Genomic DNA, 17633 nt, shown 5'->3' with positions numbered 1-17633 from the left:
TTATTTTCTAATACATTTTTTATAATGCAATGCAATCTCTTACCTTTTCTTGCCTTCTGGCTTTGCTCCACTTTTCCCTCCTTTTATATTACACAATAGATTGTGGTCTATCTTTCTTTCCATTTTGCTCTTTGTGTCTGTTTCTTCCTTCCTTTCCTTTTCATCCAATTGTATTTTTTCTCTTTTTTTTTTCCTGTGATGCCTCCTCTGCACAACCTCTGCATTTTCTTTTCTCCTCTTTCTCACAATACACCTCTGCCACCAAACTCTCTGTTTTCATTGCAGCCTCTAGAGTTTTCTTACTCTGACTCTTCACTACAAGAAAGACATCGTGGCCCTGGAACATGTCCAAAGAAGGGCAATGGAGCTGGTGAGGGGTCTGGAGCACCAGTCATACAGGGTGTGGCTGAGGGAACTGGGATTTAGTCTGGAGAAGAACAGGCCCAGGGGAGACCTTATCTCTCTCTACAATGACCAGAAAGGAGGTTGTAATGAGGCTGAGGTCAGCCTCTTCTCCCCAGTAACAGCAGTAGAACAAGAGTTAATGGCCTTCAGTTGCACCAAGGAAGGTGCAGGTTGGATGTTAGGAAAAAATTTCTTCTTAGAATGAGGTGGTGGAGTCACCATCCTTGAAGGTGTTCAAGAAATGTGGAGATGTGACACTGAGGGACGTGGTTTAGTTGACACCGTAGCAATGGGTCGACTCTTGGAGTAGATGATCTTTTTCAAACTTAATGATTCTATGATTCTCAACCAGACTTCTCCAATCTCTCACAAGAAACCAAACTCCAAAATAAGGAGCAGAACAAAGAAGCTAGGTGTTGGGAAAACCTTTTAAAAATGTGAAGGTAATGCAGCCAGGAACAGGACTCACACAAAGAGGAGGCTTTAGCAGGGAAGAAAAGCGAGTGTTCACTGTGAAAACTACTGCTGAACTAGCTGAGGAAGGTGGAATTTCACTGCTAAGAAGAAAGCAACTCCATGGACTTTATCAGAACATCAAGAAAAGACATTACCAGCTTCTCACATGGCTTTTCTCCCTCTAAACCTTAGAAGAAAGTGAAGCAGGGAAATGCATGCGGATATTCTTTATTTTGCCTACATGTCTGTAAGCTAGAACATCTTTCAGTGCCTCGCATTTAGCTCTTAAATGTCTATTTGCCTTCAAAAAACATATGTCTCTGAGCGTGAAGCAGCACATCCTGCTGCTTTCAGGCCTGGCCCTTTGGGATGATGACAGGAATCTGAGAAAGAGTCAGGAGGATCAACAGCTGAAGATGCCATCCGGCTTCACATCTGTGAATCTAATAGTTATAACAGTGGGAGAGACCCAGGCGGAACTCAAGAAATATGGCTGCAGACACACTTCTAGAACAAGAAGGCCTGGGAGTGCTTGTCCTGGGACGCTGTCCCAGCAGCCTGGCAGGCTTCTGGGTGAGCAAAACCCACCAGAGCAGCAGCAGGCAGTGTGGAAATCAAACAGAAGAGAGTGCAGGGGGGTGACTGCTGACTGTGGCTCAGGAGCAGGTCCCAGCAGACAGTGGGGCGGTCTCCAGCCCCACTGCTCTCTGGTAGCTCTGTTGCAGTGACTCAGAGCAGTGCAAGTTCCAGCAGGACCTTCAGAGGTATGTGCCAGGTAACGAGACATTGCACTCTTTGGAAATATTCCTAATGCTCAGTCTAAATTTTCCTTTGGTCAGTTTTTCCAATTATACCCACTTTATCACAGAATCACAGAATGGCCAGGGTTGGAAGGGACCTCAAGGACCATGAATCTCCAACCCCCTGACACATGCAGGGCCACCAACCTCCCCATTTAATACCAGACCAGGCTGCCCAGGGCCCCATCCAGTCTGGCCTTGAATACCTCCAGGGACAGGGCATCCACAACCTCTCTGGGCAGCCTGTTCCAGCACCTCACCACTCTCTCTGTAAAGAACTTCCCCCTGACATCCAACCTAAATCTTCCCTCCCTCAACTTAAAACCATTTCCCCTTGTCCTGCTGCTATCTACCCTTTCAAAGAGTTGATTCCCCTCCTGTTTGTAGGCTCCCTTTAGGTATTGAAAGGCTGCAATGAGGTCACCCTGTAGCCTTCTTTTCTCCAGGCTGAACAAGCCCAGCTCCCTCAGCCTGCCTTCTTAGGGGAGGTGCTCCAGTCCCCTGATCATCTTCGTGGCTCTCCTCTGGACCCTCTCCAACAGCTCTCTGTCTTTCTTGTACTGGGGGCTCCACACTTGGACACAGTACTCCAGATGGGGCCTCACAAGAGCAGAATAGAGGGGGACAATCACCTCCCTGTCCCTGCTGGCCACCCCTCTCCTGATGGAGCCCAGGATACCATTTGCTTTTCGAGTCACGAGGAAACACTGCTTGCTCATGTTAAGTTTTTCATCTATCAAGACCCCCAAGTCCCTCTCTGCAGAGCTGCTCTCAAGAACCGCTCCTCCCAGTCTGTATGGATGCCTGGGATTCCTCCGGCCGAAATGCAAAACCTTGCACTTTGCCGTGTTGAACCTCATTATGTTCACCCAGGCCCACCTTTCTAGCCTGTCGAGGTCCCTCTGAATGGCATCCCTTCCTTTCACCGTGTCAACCGCACCACTCAGCTTGGTGTCGTCAGCAAACTTGCCGAGGGTGCACTCGATTCCATCATTGATGTCATTGATAAAGATGTTAAAGAGCACCGGTCCCAAGACAAACCCTTGGGGGATGCCGCTCATTACTGGCCTCCACCTGGATGTAGAACCATTGATGACCACCTTCTGTCTGCAGCCTTTTAACCAATTTCTTATCCACTGAGTGGTCCACCTGTCAAATCCACATCCCTCCAATTTGGAGATAAGGATGTAGTGGGGGACCATGTCAAAGGCCTTGCTCAAGTCCAGGTAAATGACTTCCCTTGTCCACCAGTGCCGTCACTCCATCATCGCAGGCCACCAGATTGGTCAAGCATGACCTTCCCCTGGTGAAGCCATGCTGGCTGTCTCAGATCACACGCCCATTCCTCATGTGATCAAGCATGTCATCCAGGAGGATCTGTTCCGTGATTTTCCCAGGCACAGAGATGAGACTCATTTTGTTGATAGTACTGAACATCTGCTAAAAATTTACAAAGCTATAAGCATTTGAGATATTAACTGGCACACCGACTCTCACTACTTCTCACTGAAAATAAACAAAACACATTACAAGAATTTTTAAAGTCATCAATTTTACTATTGTTAAAAAACCACTATCAATACCAATAACAACAAAAAAAAAATCCCAGTGTACTTTAAAAATTATTATCTTTTCTACTGCATTATACAGACTTTAAAATTAACTTTTTTTTTATTTTTTTTTTTTATTGTTATTTATTCTACCTCTTTTAGTAAAATGGTTAAAGGTAACAAATCAACTTCTACAGTCACATCAGTTTATATTATAATCTATCAATAATGACTTTTCTGTGAAAGAGAACTTTCAGCCCTCCTCATCTGACGTCGGCAAAATTCCCACTTGGGGAAGAGTGCCAAAAGTCAGTGAAAAAGCACTGTAGTACAGCTATGTATATATTAAGGGTTTTTTTTTTTTCTGCGTTCCCACTAGTGCGTCTAATGCTGTTCCTGTGCTGACTTTTAATACATAAAAAGATTTTTTTAAGCCATAAAGTTACATTATTGCTATATGAAGGAGGTAATTTTAATTTTAATAGCAACAGACTGAGATGAATTAGCAATACATCTGACCTGCAGATGCAACTTACAAACAAATGAAATACTTTAAAGATCAAGTGAAGGAAAATGTTGTCCATGTAAAAGAGCTTGTTAATTTCACTTTAAACAAAAATATTTTGCAACCCAACCTAAGCAACAAACATACTGAAATCAAAATTCAGGATTTTTTTCTGAACAAACAGCTTTTATTGCTTACCACTGCTAACTGTTTTCCAACTACAAGGGCCATTTTTGCATGAGGGCTGCTCCAAAAGTAATGCTTCTCATTTTATTACATTCGCCCATGCTGTCAGAGGCGGATGGTGGTGGTACGGCGGTAGAGGCTGAACCTTCCCATCAATGTCCCCTTACATGTTGTTGTCGTGTGACACATGGCAGCAGAGGGGCAGTCTGCCACAGTGGTGTCTGACATGGAAGCATACATGAAGCGAAAGTGTGGCACTGAATTCCTCCACATGGAAGAAATGGTACCCACTGACATTCATCGATGCTTGCTGAACACTTCTGGAGACCAACAGTGAATGTGAGCACAGAGAGGTAGTAGGTGGTGCATTTCAGCAGTGGTGACAGTGACCATGGGTCATCTCCACTGGTTCCAATTTTTATGAGCACAGCATACAGACTCTTCTTCATTGCTGGTGAAATTGCACAGCAAATGGTGGTGACTATGTTGAAAAATAATGTTTTGTAGCTGTGAATTTGCTCTATCAAATAGTGTAATTGTGCTGTGTGTCATTTCCATGGAAATAAATAGGAGTCTTTACTTTCAGAGCAACCTGCATAGTAATAGTAAATTGAAAATGTTACATCAGTGCCTCATTGCTATTCACAGATCTCCACTGACCAGAAATGTTAATAAAGGTCTGAACTAGCATCTATCTGTATAACTTCCTGTAAAAAACATCCTGTAATGGATCAACTAGTCTGTTTAATGCATTTGTAAAGTCTGATTAGCCCAAACCGAAGACACAGAAAATACTTCCACACATTTTAAAAACTAGAGTCAAGCCTATGAGATGAGGGTACAACAGGTTTTTTATCTAATACTTGGGTTTGATATTAAATTATTCCCATTCCTTTAAGCAGTACATTAGCTGACTTATTAAATCCAGTGGTTACTCATTTAAAACTGCTTCTTAGGTTTGTAGCACTAGGAAATGATTCTTTAACAAGTACTCTTGAAAGTGCATCACTGCTCACGTGCTCGGTAAGATAAGTCGCAGTCTTTTAAAGCAGCTCATCAATGTGTAATTTTTAAAATAAAAAATGAAACAGCAATTAGCACTGCAAGCATGCAAACAGGAAACGGACAGGACTATTCAGTCATGGCCAACTACCTAACCTTAACCTTTCTCAATAACACCACCAAATATTTACCTCTCATATTTATTACTGCATTATCATTACTTTCCTAAATGAGACTAGTTGCTGCAAAGCTTCCTTTTCCTGAGCACGTTAAGAAAACCAGTGCACATGTCAGTGAACTTAGTGGAAGAGTTGCAGTGATCTGAATGCCACATGCAGGACGCGCCACATTAAATGCAGCCCTAGCTGCTTGCACAGAAAGAGACTGCTTGCCAAACCATTAACTTGCTTTGATACATTTCCATACATTTTATATATACCATACATACCATTCCGTATTATTTATTCCTCAGATACGTAACTTAAGGATTTGTATGACAATTTTCTATTTATAGGTACAACATTTTTGTAACTAAAGACATGAAAGAAGTGTGTATGACTTTTGGAGCAAGATGTACTCTTTTACTGGCAGAGAAATCCAAGTTTGGGAAGCTTTGCTATTACTGGGTACAAACTAGCACAAAGCATCACAGAAAACAAACTTGATTGACTTCAAGTAAGCATTTACATACTTTTCAAACTTTTTTTCCCCTGATTATAATCTTAATTTTGAGTCTACCAAGTGTTCGAACATTAGAATTCAAAATTTTGAACTGCAATGATACTTTGTTCCATAAATTACAATTGTTTTTTTTTTTTTTTTTTTGCCTTGGAAATTCTTCATTTGAAAAATATTGTGTCTGTGCATTTACGTATATGGAATAATTGCTCAGATTGCACTTTCAAGTGCAATCACAAACCACATGCTTTTTATACTTTTGCATATGGCATCCAATTTACATACTGCCTCTTGCTCGTGTCTCAAGAATATACCACCTCATTGCCATCAAACCAGATCTGATGGATCTCTACATGGCTGCTCACCACAGCCACTCACCATCCACTCAACGCCACTCATCACTTTCATTTGCATTGAAGCGTTTCACATTGTTGCCCATGTTATCATTCCAGGTACAGTTGCTGTGAAACTGAGATTAAAATAACCACCCATGCCACAGCCAGAATGTCTCTGTGTGCATAGAGACACATCTGCGAGTCCCCTCACAAAGCTGAATGCCTTGCTTCTTTATCTACAAGGCCCAGGGAAGCATTACATACTTGGGTAGATATTTCTGAGAACATCATTTCCAAAGGTTAGGTTGACTTGGGCAAGAGGTGTTCAAGAAACGTTTAGATGTTGCATCGAGGGACATCGAGGGACATGGTTTATTGGTGACAGGTGGATGGTTGGATTGGATGATCCTGGAAGTCTTTTCCAACCTTGGGGATTCCATGATTGTATGATTCTAAGAGGGAACTGGAAAAGAGGTGCTGCATACAGCACCCCGCTGCAGGCTGGCAGACCTGGCATGGGGTAGAGAAAGAAAAAACATGACAGGCAACAGTAGGAAGGGTGACCGTCTATGAACCACTCCTTTCTTCATGGACCACACGGGCGATGGATGGTCACCACTGACCTTGACTAATCAGTCAGTGAGGAATGGTGGTTAATTACCTCTATTATGTATCTACCACAGGTGGCTGACTTATCGTGCAAGGGAAAGTAATTCACATCCCTGCAGTGATGTCTATGCCACTGTGATGATCCTAAAAACTTCTGCCAAGTACTTTCTGCCCTTGTGCAACTTTATCTTTCAAGTACCTGAAGAATCTGTACTTTAGCCAGAATTGCTAAAAACCACCAACTTTCAAAAAGGGAAAATGTGACCAGCTTAACAACTACAAGAGTTACTCAAGACATCTGGTCCAAACAGTGGCACAAAATGCCACTGTTGGTCAAAAGGACTGCTCTACCTCTTCTTCTCTCAGCTCATAAAAGTGAAGAGCACCTCACACAGGACGTTTCCTGAGGATGGATAAACAAAGAGTAACCAACCCCTCCCAGCCAGTCATGCTGCTCAGGAAAAGCCCTCCACGTTTGTTGTTGTTCCTCCAATACCACTTGTGAGAACACTTTCTTCTGCCTCAGGAGCAGCAATAGAAAATTCCTTTATGAAGCCTGGTGTGTATGACTCAATTAACAGGCCATGACTGGGCACAGAGGATGTAATTATTAAAACTTCAGGAAACAGAGAGTCTCTGTCCAAACTTTGAAAAGTTACAGAAAAATGAGACATATCCTAGGGGAAATATTTCTGAGAAACTAAGAAATAGTGCCCATGGGAAACTAAAGGGAAAAGGAAATTTAGAAATCGTTTAGGTTTAGAGCTACTGGCCCACACAGAAGCCCCTCCTGTCTGTATCAGAAGGGGAAATGAGAGCAAGACAAAGATGTCTTGAGAATACAGATGCAATTAAAAAAGGCAAAATCTCTTATAATTCATCAACCACATTAACTGAAATGTCTGTAATTATGGATAGTGTCTTGAGGTATTGTACAGCAAGAAGCTGAAGAATGAACAGAGATAGGAAAGCTCCACCAGGAGATATGCTGGTCCTTTCATAAAGTCTCCATAATCTCACTACTCCTTTTGAGGTACTTGTAGATAAAGACATCAAGGAGCAGCAGTGGGAAAGACTGCTGCCACAGGCAGGCAAAGTGGCATGAACTCTGCACAGAGCCTCAAAATGTTGACAGACTCCCGTCAATGTGAAGTAAATGTAGGAAGAATGTAAGGAACACGGACCCAGAGCTTCTGTGGTTTGTAAGCCCACCCAGCAATGTGCTCTAGGAAGAAGAATGAGGGCTAGAGGAACATAGACAGCCTCAGAAACTATTGATTGCTGTGGACTTCTGCATCTGTTGCCTTGTTCACACTTGTGACTCCATTGAACTGGGCAGGAATTAAAAACCTACCTACTTGGTAAGGACATAAGGCAGATGTTCCTCTGCCTTGAGGAGTGTCCTGACTCCTTCAAGTGGGGTTTACGAGCTTGATGACAACTAAGCAGTGGATGTGAAAGAAAAGCCGTAAAACCTAAAGGGAAACTGGAAGCAGGAAACATTAACAAAAAGATTTGGGAACTTCTGGCATCAAAGGTAGGATTATTCTTGGCAGAATTCTTTCCCTGGGTCACTCCAGCAGTGAATGCAATGCCACAAAAGTTCATCAGAGCTGCTGATAGTCCAAGGAAGCTTTTGCAAAAACCTATCACTGCAGTCATACTCGCAGCAAAGTCTTTGAGGAATCAATAGTGTCTCCTTCAATAATAGTTACAGCTAGGGGTTTTGTGTTGCCCTGAAGCAACATGCACTTAGGGATGTCACTTGTTTCTGACAAACACAGCAACTTTAAACAGTAACTTCAGCATTTCTAGCAGAGGTGGAAGATCCATTTCTGACTTACATGTTATTACCTCTAAATAACGCTATAACTCTGTAGGAAATCCTAAAAGTGTTCAGCTTGAATCAGCTCTGTTGCTACAGCATATTGTGTGTTTTTTTTTCCCCTTCACTCTCATTCTTTATTAACAGAGTCATTTAACTGAAAACCTATTTCTAAATAGTTCATCTGTTCATGCTGCACCTGAAATCCTAGTCCTTTGTTTGCAACATTGTAACCATTTGCTGTGGAAATGATTATGGTATCACGAAAAAAAAAAGGACTAGCAAAACTGTAAGTAAGGAATAAATGGGTTGAGCAGATGAACTTTATTAAATAGAAATAGGTTATTCTCCTGCAACTAATCACAGGGGGAAAAAAAAAAAAAGGAATAAAAACTCTTCCCAGACCTGATGTGTAACGTATGTTAACATATGCTTGTCATGGACCAGCCATAGAAGGTTTTCTTTTGCCATCCTCGGTCCAGAAGCATTCAGAAAAGCTTACTGGTCATAAACATATTTATTGCATTTTGAAAAGATACTTCTAGAACGCAGGACTTTGCAATAAACCTACTGTTAACCTTATGCTTCTCTTTGCTTCTCACCAAAGCAGAAAAAGTAGTATTCTGTGGCTGATTGATAGATACGAGCTTTTTCTCTGGAAAATGATGCATCTTACATTGTGGTAAAGTTAAGATTTTTGATGAACATCAGACCAAACTAACCAGAACCAAACAACTGTGGCTCTACACACACTACAGGGCCTTGTGTGCTGTGGTCAGCAGGAATCCCAGAGGCAACTGTGCTTTGATTGCATCTGAGAGATCTGCTGGATCATCAGCTTGATGTCTGACCATGCTAATTCCCACATCTTCTGTGCACCAGAAGGACTTTACAGTGACTTTACTTTACATATTTACATAAAAACATAACAGAAGATCTTGAAACCTAAAGCATCCCCAACAGATCAACCAAGAATTTGTGCATCAATTAGATTCCTTTATAAACTCGATAACCCCACCGACATTCTCAGCCATTAAAAGATTAGAAATACTCCTGCGTGTTGATGGGTAAAGCATAAAATCTGATTAGAAGGCACCTAACTGCTATCTAGTCCAGCTTCCTGCTCAGAGCAGGGCTAATTTCTAAATTCAACATTACATCAGGTTGGCCAAGTCTCCTCTAGTTCACTTTATGAAAATCTTCAAGGAGGGATTCCTCGGAGTTCATCCAGTGCTCAAACCCCTTCACTGTGCTCCATGGGAACTTCCTTTGCAAAGACCTGTGGTCATTGCTCCTTGTCCCCTTGTACCACTCAATAATCGAGGAATGCAGAAATGACACTCTCCATTACCCACATCCTCAAATGCCTCTGATCCTCAAGGCCTGACTTTGTATGTAGTCTTTACACAGCTTGGCTACCAATGGGCTTAGAATGGGAAATTTGGATAAAGCGTAAAGGTGAGCAACTTGCACATTAGTTCAGCATGCAACTGCTTATTCATCTTCCCATGCATCCAAAACATAAAAGCAAATCTTTTTCAAGACTTCAACAACCGTATTGTATGGTATTCCATTTATACTGCAGATCATTCATTTTAAGATATCACTAGAATTCTGCACGTGAAGTTGTGAATTCTCTTCTAAAGAATTAAAAATGACACTAATATTTAACTTTGGAAAATAGGTGCTATAATGTTCTTTTGGAGATTTTTGAATCTTTCTTCTCATTTAAATGAATGCTTTACCTACACAAGCAACAACTATATGTTTCAAATAAGAAGATGCCTTGCACTTGGTAGCTACAGAGTGTTCATGAAAGCTTTGTGACCTCCTCAATGGAAAAGTGCTTTTATTTTCATTAAATTTATATATATTATATCCCCAATAAAAACAACCCAAAAGACATCAAACACCAGAAAACATACATTGAAATAACATTAAGGATCTAATATAAATCCACAAAATCCAGGAAATTCAGAGATAAAGAAAGACTTTCAGACGAGGGAAAACTTTCCAATATATTAAACTGGAGCATAAATTCACTTCCTCTTCACATGTTTGCCATCAAGTCATTCCAGACACAGGGGGTAAGTTCCTCCCCGGGGTAACTCAAGCGCCTTCAGCAGTGCTGCACCAAGAATCATTTTGGCCCTACAGAATAATTACCAAAGATTCTGATAATTACCAAAGATACTTGAGTTAAAACAGCAAATTCCTCTCTTACTGCTTATTTTCCCATTGTTCAGAGACTGCTATAAAAGGGAATTTGTGGAAACACAATAGTTTCCATCATTATAGAATATGATATAAATTGTGGGGTCTGTCAATGATGACAGACCAACTGGAAGAAGAACCTCTGTATGAAGGAGAAAATCCATACTCATATATAAATATATCTGAGATTTAACAAAGGCAACACTGCATCTCACTGGACACAGACATTCCCAAGTGCATAAACAATATTCTCTACTTTCCACTCACACCGAGTATGAAAATGCCCCTTAAAATTTTCTCTTTCATTTGTAAGTCATTTATGATTCTGATGTGCTGCCATCCAAACTCAGCCTTGGTGCTTGCAGTGTGTGGGCCAAACTTGCTATCAGCAACAGTCTAAATCATGTGCTGTGGGTACAGTTCTTCGCTGCACTTTCTAGAAGTGCAAAATCAAGCCTACAGCTTTAGACAGGATATGAAGGGAATGAAGTGATTTTTAACTGCCTTCAAATCTCCCGTAATTCTGCCTCTGTCCTCAAGCTGACATGGTTTTGGCTCTGAGATCTGGCTACTCCCTCCCCGACAGAGTAAGACAACCTTAATAAACTAGTTATTAGAAGAAGCCCAGGTGTCTGGCTGAGCAATATGATCCAAAAAATGAAAGCGATACGGAAAACTGGAAAGAAGAAAGACAGGATGCAACCTCTTGAACTGCATCTTTCCACAGCTAACCCTGGTACACAAGCCAACTGCCCTGAGCCAGGAGATGTGGAGCAGAATTGCTGTAAACATAAAAGTTTCCAGCAATGCTGATATAGGTTGGTCGGATGACAATACCTAAAAAACGCAAAAAAACTATTTTTCATTTCCATTTCCTAGACAGAAATAGGCAGAAGGGCCATATGACTGATTGCCAATGAGATCAGGTTCAATCTAAGAACCCAGGAGTGACAATGCTCCATTCCCTGCTCTAATAGTGCTTCTGGAAGGGTCTGAGCACAGATATCACATACAAAATGCTGCAGGAATAGTTCTGCATTTTTATTTAGGCTCTACATTCAGTTTTTTCTGTCTAATTCTTGCTGTAAGACCTCCTTAAATGTTACCTGAAACATTCTTAGCCAGACGTTTATTTTGGTGGAGAGCTTTCAAATGAATCCAGTCAGACATTTTTTAATTAAATAAATGTCCTTTTCAATTTTTCATCCATCTTATCATGCTCAAATTACTCAAAACAAGAACTTTTTCAAAGCTTCTACCCATGACATTTATGCAGCCCTGAGTGAGGAGAGTGGGCAAGGTAAGTACTCAAAAGTCAATGTGGAGGAGAAGACAGAGACACTGAGAAAGGATGAAGCCACAGTTCAGGTCTGTTCCTGTACTTATGCAGGGTGTCCGGAGTGCTCCCAGTGCAGAAATGTAAAAGAAGGACGAATCCATCCCCTGTCTTTTTTGTGATACGGCCATGAGAAGCTCTTATGAAAGTTAGCAAGTCAATAAAAAAATAAGGATGCTAAATAACTCAGTAGAGTGCCGCACCTTAGTTATTACACACCTTAGTTATTACAAGATAATGAGCGTACAGAAAGATACACAGAGCCATGCAGTGTACAAAGCTTGCTCTAGGACATCATTTATTTAATTATTTGAAATTATAATCACACAAAGCAAACCAGGAGGATTTATAATTGTGCAGAAAGATCATGCCAGTCCTAACTTTTCCCTTAGTTTTCTTAGTGATTTGCAAGCACAGGATTAATAATCTCTTTCTTGGAAAACAAAGGTATCTTGTTTGCCTATAGTGGCTGTTGGACTTCCTGAAATGAGTGATCACAGACAAAGAAGCTTCTGCTGGGAGCAACGTTATTATTAAATATGCAATTTTGAAGTGCTTTTGTGTGCGCGTGCGAAAGACATCTACAGCCCAGTATCTCTTTTTTGTTCTCTGAAGTGGGTGTTGGCTTTACCTAAGGAATTTTGATCTAGTTGAAACCAAAAATATGATGCACAAAACCTTCTCCCTCAAGATATGCTGCAGATTAAGGAGCAAATTCTTTCTCTTACTCAAAACCATAATCAGTAGCTTTCTGTTAGCATAACTAAGAAGTGGTTTCCAATTTATGTATCACCATTTACAAGTATTTGGAGAGAAAATCCTAACTGTAGCGAAGTCAGTAACAGTCCCTCTGTAGAATTTTATTCCAGGGAGCAACTATTTTATGCAGACATACTCTGTTTGTATGTCCTTGCTGAACATACTGTTAAGGAAGGTTATACAAACGGAAGCATCAAGATCACTCAGGCATTTTCAGAAACACATCTCTGAAAAAAATGTGGAAGGTAGAAGTGCAGAGGTGTCCATATACCAGCCTTCAAATAGCTCGCTGAAGTGACCGCTTCACACACATCCTGCCTCCTACAGCTTGTGAATGTCAGTGCACGACAATGAATGCAAGAGTGCACGCCATGGCACAGTTACCTTTGTCTCTCTGCCTTTTTACAGCTACGATCCAAGTACTGTATTTTGTCAATGTGTTGTGTGAATCGTTTTTTTAAACAGACAGTCGTCTGTGGAATGAGAGTCCCCGGGCAAATTTCTCAAGGCATGTACCATCATTAACAGGAAACAACGCAGCATGAGCAGCCAGAGTATGAATGAGCTCAGTGTGAATACTAAGGAAACCTCAAGAACACGTTAACACTGTGCAACTTTGATAAGATCACAATAATGAAGATCACATACGTGTTTGTATTACGTCTCGCAAGAGGCCCCAGTTGCTACCAGAATAATTGATATAACAATCAAAATGAATTGAAACAATGTATTGGGTAAAGTCATGATTTTTCTGCACACAGAACAAGCAGTCTGAATGCTTTCTAAGTTCCCAGCAGCTACTCCAAGCAGACAGGATGTAAAGTTTCTAAATCTTGCCAATTCACTGACAGTCTTAATGGCTTCAAAGCAGAGACTGCCACTGGCAAATCACTGTTAATCAAAGCCAATCAACCTTTGCAGGCCAGACTTTGTTCTTATTGACCCTGATCCATATACAACAATAATACACTACTTGAAATGTAATTTATCAGTGCTGATATTTAAGTCATCATAAATAGCACCACAATCTGACCCTGCAGTTCTGCAGTTCAACAGTTCTCAGTGCTGAGAGACTGGAGTAAAACAAACTGAAGACAGCAAGTCTATTTTAAAAGGAGGAAAAAAAAAAAAGAAAAAAAGTCAAAATAAAGACATACATTATGCATTGCTAGCTTCCTAAAACTGATACGCAAATAGCACACACACATATTACTGAATCACCAACCACCTGGAAGTTTATAGTACATGCAATAACAGCACACAATCCTATCTGAATTGGTAAGAAAAAGAATCAAAACCACATGCAAATAGGTTATAGTAAGCTGCTGCCAGCAAAATTTTTGCAGCCACACTTCAAAATGCACATATAATATCTTATTCGTTTGTTGGATGCTCTAGCATGGAATCCAAGACATCTGTTCCTCTCAGCTGTGTAACTCTGTAAGTTCCTCAGGTGTCCAGTATTTTCCTACTTAACCTTGAAGCTCTCTGAACACAGGAGTTCAATTAGCTGAATATGCTCAGAACTGTTAGACTCAGGTAGTAAGGCTTACATCCAGCTAACACTGTGCTGCACTCCAAGTGTCAGCTGATAGCCACTCACAGTCCTGCTGCACCCTCTGCAGAAACCTTAAGAGCTGCAGGCCAGGCCACAACTCCATGTAGAAGCTGTCCTGCAGTCCAGAACACAACACAGCTCCATTCACAGTGCTCAGACTCAACTGATACATCGCTGTCTCAGAGCAGGAGCACTCGAAGGCAGACTGCATAGTAAGGTGAGGAAGATCTATTCCCACACCTCCTGCATAAATGTCTCAGTCCTCACTTACAGTGCTTTCCTGCATGATGGACACCCTTCAGCTTTTCTGTTGATACTGAAGACTCAGGCAGAAAAAAGTCCCAAGAAGAAAAACAAGGAAGAAAAAGGCTATTGAGTTATTAGTTTTTAGTTAAGGGCCTTAACTTGTTATTCAAATTGAGACAGAAGTGATTTTCCCGTTCAAAGTGTTCTCAGAACAGAGAAAAAGCAGCTCTAGGAATGTCACCTCAGATCTTTATGTGTGTGTCTAAAGCACTATGTCAGACTGCTGCATGTTTTCATCTTTTCTCCTTTGGCCATGTTACTTTTACATGTTTCACTGAATAGCAACCCTGAGTTTGCAGAGTTCTCAAAGCAGCTCATAGCATGTCACATCTCTTGGGTCACCTCCAGGTGAGAAGCAACCTGGACCCAGTGTCTCTCTGTTGCTCCAGTAATGCAGCTATTATAATAAAGATGGACTTCCAGCCCCCTCCATTAACTGATCACTCCTATGATGGCTAAGCAAATTGGTCCTGAGTAGCGTGAGGAAAAGTGCCACATTTCTGGTTTCCTATGCACTGAGCAAAAGGACAGATTTCTTAATTCAGTGACAGCTCAGTGGATCATTTTATGTAAAGCAGGAAGCACAGCACATCACTGAGGTGAGTGGATCCCTCCATGCACCTATTTCACCAACGAAATAAGAATGGTTTCATCATACAGATTGCTGCAACTGTCTTGTTCCAGGATAGGATCCTAAAATCCTAGCAAGGCATTGTGCAGCTTAGGTGGAATGGGTCTCCCATAAAGGCAGGCTACAAAAGGTTGAGGAATGCAACCCAGGGATGGCTGCGTCCAGAAAACAAAACCACCGCTTTCTCCTTCCTGTCAGCCCAGGTGGCCAGCAGCTCCCTCTCACAGCAGAAAAGATTATCTTCCTAGAAAGAAGGTCTCCATGTTGCAAACAAAGAAATCATACCCCATCAAAAGCCTCCAATAACAGCAGAGCTGATAAGCATTTTCTGGGAAATCAGAATTGTTCAGAACAAGCAATAATAGATGACTGCAAAACAAACAGTGCATTATGAACATTATCAGCTACAACACCATAATTACAGGTTCTTCCATATTTGGTTCTCGTTCAGCCCTGCAGCCTCCCAGGCCTTTGTGTCCTGGTTCAGGGTTCCCTTTGAAGGCTGAAAAATCTGGGACCTTAAAAGATCTCTTTCTCCTTTACCTGCAGTTTTCGTTCTGCGTCTTTAAATCACTAACCTCTGTATCCTAATCTATTTGCTTTGGTCTTTGTGAAACCGCAATTTTCAATTTTGACAGTCAGATTCTTGTCCCTCTATTTTGTTGTTGTTTTTTTTCCTTTTAGTCTGATGAATATCTGAGGTCTCAGGACAGGTGCACTTGTAAGCACTGCCACAAACTATGCTCCCTTTGTATTTTAAATTGGTACCTAGCACAAAATAAATTGAAGACAGCAGAGTAAGAACGAGTCATGCTAACGAAGTCACATATAAAGTACATCACTACTGATGAAAAAAATGCATTTCCTTCCTCTAAGTTGCGTGCAGCAAAATTAGAAGCCACCTCCTGGTCAGGATATTTTACAGCTACTTACTGGAAAAAAAAAAAAACAAACACCACTTTCTTGCTGAAAATCCATCCCCGTGCCAAAAATGTAATACTGGATTGCCATTCCAAGTGAGACTCCCAGAATCAACAAAGAGAAAATAATAATACTTGCATTTATAGCATGCCTTGACTTTCATTCAAGCACCTAAAAGCGCTTTCCTCATATTAGCCTGCCCTCGCCCTTCTAGGAGAAGATCAGCCCCACATTCCTTCAGTGTCCACATCTCCTACTTGGGTCTGTAAAGAATACAGAATTAAACCAGAAGTACTTTTACTCTGTCATTATTATCATAGCTCTTATGGGAGAGGAGTAAATTCATCCCCACAGCAGTTGACTGCCTTTCCTAAAATTGCCACTTTCTATTAGTGGCAGAAAGTAAATGTGGTATTTTCTTGTAAGGGTACTGTGTTACTGACACATGCAATATGAAACAGAACTTGGGACACATACATTTAATAAGGTGCATCATTAGCCAAAAACTGTAAAAAACCTAGAAATCTTTACACTGAATCTTCTGTCCTGTATCACTCTTTATTACGAGGATTTTCACTTTCTCTGCACCACTCCCTGCAGAAGGACAGGGAACAAACACCACTGCTGGATGGGGCAGCCTGGTAGTACTTTGTCCCATAGGTAGGGCTCAGACTGGACAGTCCTGAAAAACAGATCAACCTTATCCACAGCGTTCAAAGAATCAGACGCTGTGGTGTCATCACATTCACTGGATCTGTATAGGACCACTAAATGTAATTAAGTTACAAAGTGAAGAAAATACTACTGATATGCAGACTGTTTTCAAACACTTTTCAGGCTTATATTCAGGTTTGGCTTGGGTACAAAACCCCTGCTGGACCCAGATCTCTTCACCCTATCCTGTATATAAAGAACACACACATCTCTTCAGTTTCTTACTCCTACGCATCACTGCTTACCAATTAGATGTATGCTAGAGGTAGTGTGCATTCTGCATACTCACGCCTGAGTTCACAGAAACAGGTAAAAAAAAAACACTTGGTTGGTTAAAGACACAATGTAAAAGCGTGCTTCCCCTCCTCACCCAACCTGCTCAGAGCATGCCACACTGAGGAAGGATGGCCTTGAGCTGCAGGCAGAGGCAGCACGCCAGGAAATCTGACTGCTATTCCTGGCGCTTCTACAGATTTCCTTGGGCAATGCAATTAACCTTGTGGAGTACATTCTCAATGGAGGTGAGGCCCAGCTTCTCCTTCTACATTCATGGCGTTTTCAGCAGTAAAAATGGAACTGCAGGAGCAAGAACGAGCTGATACGCTTTCTCTGTCAAGTAGTTGGATGTATGATTGTTGACAACCCTGCCAGCAACAAAACTGAGATTTCAGGCACCGCAGGTGCAAAACTGCCAATAGCAGTCTCAGTGCTCTGTTTCCTCCTTTGTAAAATGGGCAATGAGGGTTATGAAAATCAAAATACACAGCCAAAAAAGAAAACTACTTTTTAAAGCTTTTGAACACCTGTTATCTCAGATTATAAAAAGAAAAGAACTCTTAATTT

The 17633-nt window shown here is 41.3% G+C and overlaps 1 protein-coding gene across 7 annotated transcripts in view; it reads right to left on the bottom strand.

The window, feature by feature from the left end:
• Window positions 1-17633, bottom strand: part of HMGA2 (high mobility group AT-hook 2) — a 106925-nt gene that overhangs the window by 72803 nt on the left and 16489 nt on the right. The window contains exon 4 of one of the 7 annotated variants that reach the window (XM_085220705.1): window positions 3326-4494. The exons of 4 other annotated variants lie outside the window; for them this stretch is intronic. In XM_085220705.1, the coding sequence (XP_085076831.1) occupies window positions 4426-4494 (69 nt within the window). In that variant the 3' untranslated portion in view covers window positions 3326-4425. 2 more of the 7 variants (XM_085220681.1, XM_085220711.1) reach the window with 2 other exon arrangements.

The sequence above is a fragment of the Meleagris gallopavo genome, chromosome 1 (genome assembly GCF_905368555.1).
Source record: "Meleagris gallopavo chromosome 1, MGAL_WU_HG_1.1, whole genome shotgun sequence".
Lineage (NCBI taxonomy): Eukaryota > Metazoa > Chordata > Aves > Galliformes > Phasianidae > Meleagris > Meleagris gallopavo.
This window is presented reverse-complemented; position numbering and strand designations above follow the sequence as displayed.